The sequence below is a fragment of the Hemiscyllium ocellatum genome, chromosome 11 (assembly GCF_020745735.1).
Source record: "Hemiscyllium ocellatum isolate sHemOce1 chromosome 11, sHemOce1.pat.X.cur, whole genome shotgun sequence".
NCBI lineage: Eukaryota > Metazoa > Chordata > Chondrichthyes > Orectolobiformes > Hemiscylliidae > Hemiscyllium > Hemiscyllium ocellatum.
In genome coordinates this window covers 93130583-93138892 of record NC_083411.1, presented here as the reverse complement: position 1 = coordinate 93138892, position 8310 = coordinate 93130583, and the positions used below count along the sequence as shown (strand labels likewise).

The window sequence follows — 8310 nt, the reverse complement described above, 5'->3', positions numbered from 1 at the left end:
CTGTTTCTTTTAGTTCCTGGCTCTCTTGCAGCTTTGAAAATCCACATATTTTCAGGCACACTGTTTTGACACCATGTTTCAAGTGAAATGTTTTTAATGACTGCACACAAGGCATTGACAGCATAGGTAGAGTTCACATGACAACGCAAGCTAGCCAGTACACTAAGGGTACAATTTCTTTCATCAATGAGCAGGGATCTTTCATGAATGGGAAAGGAGCAGAGGGATACCAATCCTTGGAAAATTGACGACAGGTTTAGATAGAGGATCTGGATTGGTGCAGGCTTGGAGGGCCGAAGGACCTGTTCCTGTGCTGTAATATTATTTGTTCTACATTTTGAAAGGCTCTTGTCGTGTAATGATAATACCCCTACTTCTGTACCAGGAAGTCTGGCTTCAAGTCCTACTTACTCCTTAGGTATGTAATATACCTTTGAACAGATTAATTAGAAAATGCCTACAATAGAATTATGAGGGGCTGTTGTAGTGCAGTGGTCACATCCTCAGTTCAGGTGTCATCTGGTCCAAGAAGTTTAGATTAGATTAGATTACTTACAATGTGGAAACAGGCCCTTCGCCCCAACAAGTCCACACCGACCCACCGAAGCGCAACCCACCCACTCCCCTCCATTTACCGAACACTATGGCAATTTAGCATGGCCAATTCACCTGGCCCGCACATCTTTGGACTGTGGGAGGAAACCGGAGCACCCGGAGGAAACCCATGCAGACACAGGGAGAATGTGCAAACTCCACACCGTCAGTCGCCTGAGTCGGGAATTGAACCTGGGTCTCAGGCGCTGTGAGGCAGCAGTGCTAACCACTGTGCCACCATGCCGTCCACAAGTGTGGCATAACACATCTGAACAGCAATATGTAGAGGTCTTGTGACGTGTTAGTGGTGTCACCTCTGGGTTCAAATCCCACCTGCCCTGTAGGTGTAATAACATACCTGAATGCATTGACTAACAAATATATACAACTGCATTTTGAGGGACTCAAATGGTGCAGTGAGAATGTCCCTACCTCTAGGTTATGTTCAGGTCCCACGTGTTCTAGAGGTGTGTCACAGTATCTCTGAATTGATTGATCTGAAAACATCTCAAATTACATTTTTCCAAACAGCTACTTTCCTACATTCGGTTTGTTCAAGCAGGTCTTTATAGTTATGCAAAATATATTTACTGCAAATATCTATTATTCTTTTGCCATTTTTAACAAATACGTTTGCAACTTTAAAACAAACATCAAATATTATAGCCAATATTGCACATTGCAGTCAAATCTTGTTCAATGAGTTGAAACAGTCCAATTTTCAGAACCTAAATTGTAAAATAAAACCTAATTTGACGCATTTTTTTATTTTAAAAAAAATATTTAAAATGTTTTTAAATTACAAAGCTCACTGGATTGCTATAGGCATTCTACCTGCTTCACATTCAAATCCACATTCATAAGATTATTCTTGTAGTGTGTGACAGTAGAACCTGCTCCTGCTGCATGTCTGGGCCGTTGAAGCTGCCAGCCTGTTGCCATGGTTACCCTTACGCCTGGCCAGATTTACGGCAGGCCGCCCGTACATTGCGACAGTTGGTCGTCAGCGGAAGTGCGTGGCTTGACGGCGGTTGGATCCATGCGCGGGGCCTGAGGGATGGTGGAGGAGATGGAGCCGGTGCTGGGACAGCGGGGAGGATTGTGCCGGTAAGACCGAGTTTGTGGTTTCCCTCTGCGCTGAGTGTCGATGATCCTGCGGCATGTTCGTGGCAACAGGAGGTGTCTGGGTGAAGACCCATCAGTCAGTAATTCAGAGAGGGTGGTGATACCAAACCGGTCCGCAGGCCTGTCACACTTCCCTGGGCTAAAGTCAAGTTGCACCTTTACTGGTGACGTGACTGACTCTGATCATCGCTGGACATAAAATCAGGGGGTAAAAAGTGAGGTCTGCAGATCAGAGCTGAAAATGTGTTGCTGCTTAAAGCACAGCAGGTCAGGCAGCATCCAAGGAGCAGGAGAGTCGACGTTTCGGGCCAGAGCCCTCCATCAGGAAGATCAGGTCTGCTAATGGCTGGTGACAACGCAGCACATGGTGGAACTGAGATTGAATTCGCCCCTCCAACTAATATAAGTTCACCTGTTGACATAGCAGCAGCTTCGTGGCGTTTCTCCCAAGTGTTGGAGCAAGTTAGCTTTAGAAAGTAAATTGAACGAGTAGTTCTTTTCAGAGATATGCTATAATAGGCCAGATGAAGCGCATGCATCTTTTAGGTACCATCAGAATTAATTATTCAATGATTGTCACCTGAAAACAAAGTTTCCAATTATTTGAGTTTTGCCAAGACATCATTTCCTGATGAAGGGCTTATGCCTGAAACGTCGAATTTCCTATTCCTCGGATGCTGCCTGACCTGCTGTGCTTTAACCAGCAACACATTTTCATCATTGCAGCATTGTTTGCCTCTGTGATAAAATCTCTGCTTCGAAGTGTAATTAATTTTCTGATGACTGACACACAGGGCAGAAGAAGTGCCAGTATTCTTTTCTTGCAGTGCACAGTTTGCTCATAGTTACATGTTCAGAAGTGGAAGGGTATTTTATGTAATCTGTGTTTTGATCTCCTGTGCTTGCAAGTCCAATAAAGAATAAAGTGCTGTTCATGTTTCAATGCAGACAGGCAGAAGGCTGGAAGAACACAGCAAGCTAAGCAGCATCAGGAGGTGGAGAAGTCGACATTTCGGGTGTAATCTTTCTTTAGGACTGGGAGTGGGTGTAGGGGAAGCTGCAGATAAAAGGGTGGTGGGGCAGGGTGGTGAAGATAAGTAAAGGGTACAACCTGATGTTTCAATGGCAATGATTAGCACAGCCAGCCTACACAATTCAAAGATCAATTGCAACTCATTTCTGTTTTCAATCAACTTCCTCCTCTTTACCAACGAAAAACAGGCTTCAGTTCAAACTCACCGGCCAACTTTGCTTTCTTTCCAAGAGCGTCTTCCCTTTCTTTAGCCCTATCTCAGACCAACTGAAGTATTCACAATTTAGGTGTCTTTTTCAACTTTAATCTTAAGTTTTGGACTCCATTTATTTGTTATCGAGGCTACTCTGATCTCTACCTCGGAACATAGAATTTTACAGTACAGAACGGCATGGTGGCTCAGAGGTTAGCACTGTTGCCTCACAGCACCAGGTACCCAGGTCCGATTCCAGTCTTGGGCAACTGTCTGTGTGGAGTTTGCACATTTTCCCTGTGTCTGCATGAGTTCGCTCCGGTTACCACCTACATTCCAAAGATGTACAAATTAGGTGTATTGGCTGTGCTAATTTGTCCATAGTATTCAGGGATGTTTTAATTTGGGGTAAATGCAAAGTAATAGGGTACGGGTTTGGGTGGGATACTCTTCACAGGGTCGGTGTGGACTTATAAAGCTGAAGGGACTGTTTCTGCACAGTAGGGAATATATGGTTCTATGAAGAATGCCATTCGACCCATTGTTTGTACTGGCTCCTGAAAGAGTTACCAGTAAGTCCTGTTCTCCGGCCCTATCTCCGTAGCCCTCTAACTTTATCTTTTTCAAATATAAATCCAGTTCTGTTTTGAAACCTCCTATGAAACCTCCACTCTCCCAGGCAGTACATTCCAAGTCTTAACAATTCAGTAAAGAATTTTCTCCTCATGTTACTTCTAGCTGTCTTGCTAACAGTCTTGAAGTTGTGACTCCTACTTCCTGACTAATGAAGAAAGAAGATCCTTTTTTACACTGTCAAAATTGTCCATAAATTTGAACACTTCAAATGTTCTTCTCTGCTCCAAGGAGAACAAGCCCAGTCTGTCTAATCTTTCCTTACAACTAAGATCCTTAATTCCTGGTATCATTTGAGAAAATCTCCATTGAACTCTTTCCAGGGTTATAACATCCTTCCTTACATAATGTGTCCAGAGTTGAACACAATACTCTGAATGTGGCCTGACCAATGATTTGTTGAGGGATAGCATCACTTCATTGCTTTTATACTCTGCCTCTATTTATAAACCTGTGGATCCTATAAGCCTTTTCACAGCTGCTTCAACTTGCCTGGCCACCCCAAGGTCCCTCTGCTCCCGTACTCTCCTCAATGTTGTACCATTAAGCGTGTATTGTCTCTCTGTATTGCTTCTGCCATAATGCAATCCCTCACATTTCTGTGCATTGAATTATATCTACCAGGCGTCTACCCATATGGCCAACTTGTCAATGTCCCTCGGTACACATGGTACCGAAGTCACACGGTATCAGACCCACAATTTACTATTCTCTTGAGCTTGGTATCATCTGCAAGTGTAGAGGTTTTGCCCTTAACACTCATCTCCAAATCCTTTATATCAATCAGAAAAAGCAAGGGTCCTTACACTGATATCTGGGGAACACTGCATTCAACTCATCTCCATTCTAAGAAATGCCCATCTATACCTACTCTCTTTCCTAACCTTCAGCCAGCAACTAATCCATGCTGCCAAAGAACTATCAATTTCAAACATTTCTGGTTCACTAATGGACTTGTCATGTGGCACCTCACAGCATTTTTTTCTTTTGTACCTCTACCCCGTTCACTCTGAAACTTGTGTCCTTCTGTAAAAGATTGCTTAAGTGTGGCTTTGCTACTTTCACTAGCCACAAAATTCAATTAGTAAAATTTCTGGTAACTTCCTTTCATAAACATCCAAATTTTTGCTGATCTATAAGATCTATATTAAATTTCATATCGTTTGTATTATTTAATCATGCATGATCTATCCCAATCTGTCTCAAAAACCTTCTCCAGTTCTATATCCAGCCCTTTCAGCTCTCTGTTCCTCTAATTCTGACCTCGCAGAATATGCATTCCTCCCTTGCACCTATGTCTTTAGTAATGTTAATTGTTTATTTGTTTGAAGTGTGACATTTTTGCATGTGTTCTGTTGAATGTATGACAAAAACACTCTGGTAACGGGTCTGCCTTTTCGACAACATTTAAGTCCTAGCTTCTGGAATTCCCTTGCTATACTTCATTGCCATTTCTTTAAAAATGGCTTCCCAAAATCCACCTGTCACCAAGGTTTCAGCGTTGGTGTCTCCTTAGTCTGAAGAATATTTTCTGAGGGGCTGAGTGAAATTTTCATACTAAACAAATTTATAAACGATCTGCTTTTATGAAGCATTTCTGCTGAAACTGGGGATATTACTTCAAGAAATCTGTAGATCCAATTGCTGTTTTTCAAGAGGTGATGTGTTTTTCTTTTGTATTTCTGTTGTCGAGCCATGTATCTTTCCATTATTTAAGTTCACATACTGAGAAGCCTAGATAATTCAAGATTGACTCTGACTCTGAGGTGTTCTCGGAGAAAGTGAGGACTTCAGATACCGGTGATTAGAGTTGGAGAGTGTGGTGCTGGAAAAGCACAGCCAGTCAGGCAGCATCCGAGGAGCAGGATAATCAATGTTTCGGGCATAAGCTCTTCATCAGCAATGAGGCTTGCGGGGCAAGGGGGCTCCCCCTTATCCCAGTCCCTACCTTCCAACTTGGCACCGCTCTCTTGCACGTTCCTACCTGTCCATCCTACTTCTCACCTATCTGCTCCATCCTCCTCTTCAACCTATCAGTTCCACCTCCCCCTTCATCTACCTATCACAGTCCCAGCTACCTTCCCCTTCATCTCCACCTCCCTCCCATTTATCTCTTAGCCCCCTAAGCCGACACGCCTCATTCCTGATAAGGGCTTATGCCCAAAATATCGATTCTCCTGCTTCTTGGGTGCTGCAAGACCAGGTGTCCTTTTCTATCACCACACTCTTCGACTCTAAGCTGTTGTATTCAGTATAACAGAACATAAGAGACTGGGTAAATTAGAATGCTTTAGTGCCTGTCTTTCATTTTCATTCATCTGGTAACTTCATGAACTTCTGCATACGTTGATCATGTTCCTTTCATTATACATTATGATCAGATTAATAATAAGTATCCACAGATACCAGCAGAAGCAGTTTTAGTCTGTGATCTGGTTCCCCTTCTGTATTATGGGCTTGATTCCAAATCTATTTGCTGTAATGTAGATGTAATCCTTCAGTTACTGCCAGTGCTGGAATTAAACCTCTCCGAATTCTGTCTCTTTTCATCTTCCTCTGTGCAGAAGGAAAAAATCTACAATGTTTGCAGAATACAGAACAAGAGTTGTCACACAATTTCAAAATCCATTCAAATGTTGTGTAACTGCATTTTGAGTGTGATCTGAACATTCGAGTCTGTTTAGATGAGCGACAAATGACTCTCAGCATTTTCCTCTGCTGAATTATGTTCTGTCAGGTGTTGTTCTTCGTGGATATGAACAAAATCAGAGCTGAAGATTCTGACAATAATGTAGGAAACTGCAGTCTTGGAAGTTTTTGTTTCTCCTTGCAGCCAAAAGCATAACATTTGCTGTCAGCTGCATTTTTGCAGTTCCGACTTAAGATATATTTATGAGGTGGTTTGTTCAAACAACTTGAAAGGGTTCAGAAAAGGTTTACAAGCACACTGCCAGGGTTGGAGGATTTGAGCTACAGAGGTTTAACAGGCTGGGGCTGTTTTCCCTTGAGCATCAGAGGCTGAGGGGTGACTTTATAGAGGTTTATAAAATCATGAGGGGCATGGGTGGGACAAATAGTTAAAGTCTCTTCCTTGGGTGGGGGAGTCCAGAGCTAGAGGGCATAGGTTTAGGGTGAGAGAGGAAAGATATAAAAGAGATCTAAGGGGCAACTTTTTCATGTGTATGGAATAGGTTGCCAGAGGAAGTGTTGGAGGCTAGTACAATTGCAACATTTAAAAGGCATCTGGATTGGTATATGAATAGAAAGGGTTTTGAGGGACTTGGGCCGGGTGCTGGCAGGTGGGACTATATTGGGTTTGGATATCTAGTCGGCATGGACAAGTTGGACCTAAGGGTCTGTTTCTGTGCTGTACACCTCTATGACTCTAATACTGTACTGTATATTTTATTGATCCATATGAGTTGGCAAAGAGATGAAGCTGTCAGACGGTAGAATGACTGCCATTATTCAATGCTTGCCACTCCTTAAGATGGTATTCCCTACCTATGAAAGCAATACCATGGTTGTACAAAACTGGGTCAGGAATTGGTTTATGTTATTCTTGCCCAGAAAACATTCTAAAATTCTTACATGTTTCATAAAAGTTCAGCTGTCCTTTAGAATAATTTAATTAATGTCAATTTTACCCAACCCCTCTCAAAACAAATTGTTCTGTTATAAATATTTTAGTTTTGAATTATTCAATCTGTGGGACTGTCAATGACCTTGTAAATTTCTGATTCTCAGAGATTTACTTTTACTTGGAATGGAAGAGGAGGATTTGCTTCAAACTGAACATGTCTTGACTGCCAGTGAGGATGAGGTACTACTTTGTTTCTCGGAAGTTTTTTTTAATCCATCACTTAGGTTTGTTACTGTAAAGCAGAAATAATCAAATTATGGCTCATGGGTGACGTGAATGCTCCAAGCATCAGAAATCTGAACATTAAAGTTTTTGTAACTCTTTCTGAATGCTTCTGTGTCTTAATCACCAGTTTGCCTTGTTAAGGTTTGAGAGGTTGAAGGTGTGGAAGGAACTGTTCTTAGTACTCTTACCTTATTGGTGAAACAATGAAACAGAAAACCCCTTGACATTTGCAGCTTGGTGACACAAATTAAAAGGAGCATTGTCATTGGAATATTTGTGTGATTATTGAGACATTAAAGGCCACAGCAGGAGTCACCAGCCCGATCAACAGAAACAAAGTGAGATAACTTTGGAATTAATCATCAGATTGTAACCAATGGATATCCTTGGGTATTGAGAAGAACTGGAAATTCAACTGTCAGTTATCTGTTACAATTCTTTATCCTGTAATTGTTGAACTTCTTGGTGTGCTTGTATTTAAAAGAAACCTTTCACTGCTGCTAATTCTGTTTCAGTAGTTGCTACTGCCTTTAGGCTAAGGAGTGTCTGGGTTTATATTTAGATCAGTATATTTTGATGAAGAAACATTTGATGCATACAGAATTAGGCGGCCAAAAGACTTAGGAGCAAAAGTAGTGCATTCAGCCCATCGAGTATACTCTGCCGTTCAATGAGATCATGGCTGATTTGGTAATGCTCAACTCCACTTTCCTGTCTTTTCCTTACAACTCTTGATTCACTTACTGACTAAAAATCTATTTGTTTCAGCTTAGAATATACTTAATGAGCCAGCTACAATAACCCTCTGTAGTAAAGAATTCCACAACTTCACTACCCTCTGAGGGAAGAAATTCCTCCTGATCG

General features: G+C 41.8%; 1 protein-coding gene across 1 annotated transcript in view; it reads left to right on the top strand.

Annotated features, from left to right (window-relative positions):
- Window positions 1-1618: 1618 nt before the first annotated feature.
- si:dkey-251i10.3 (uncharacterized protein LOC553498 homolog) overlaps window positions 1619-8310 on the top strand; it is a 56146-nt gene continuing 49454 nt past the window's right edge. The window contains exons 1-2 of the mRNA XM_060832262.1: window positions 1619-1701; window positions 7326-7401. Coding sequence (XP_060688245.1) covers window positions 1652-1701; window positions 7326-7401 — 126 coding nt within the window. The 5' untranslated portion in view covers window positions 1619-1651. The remainder of the gene's footprint in view (window positions 1702-7325; window positions 7402-8310) is intronic.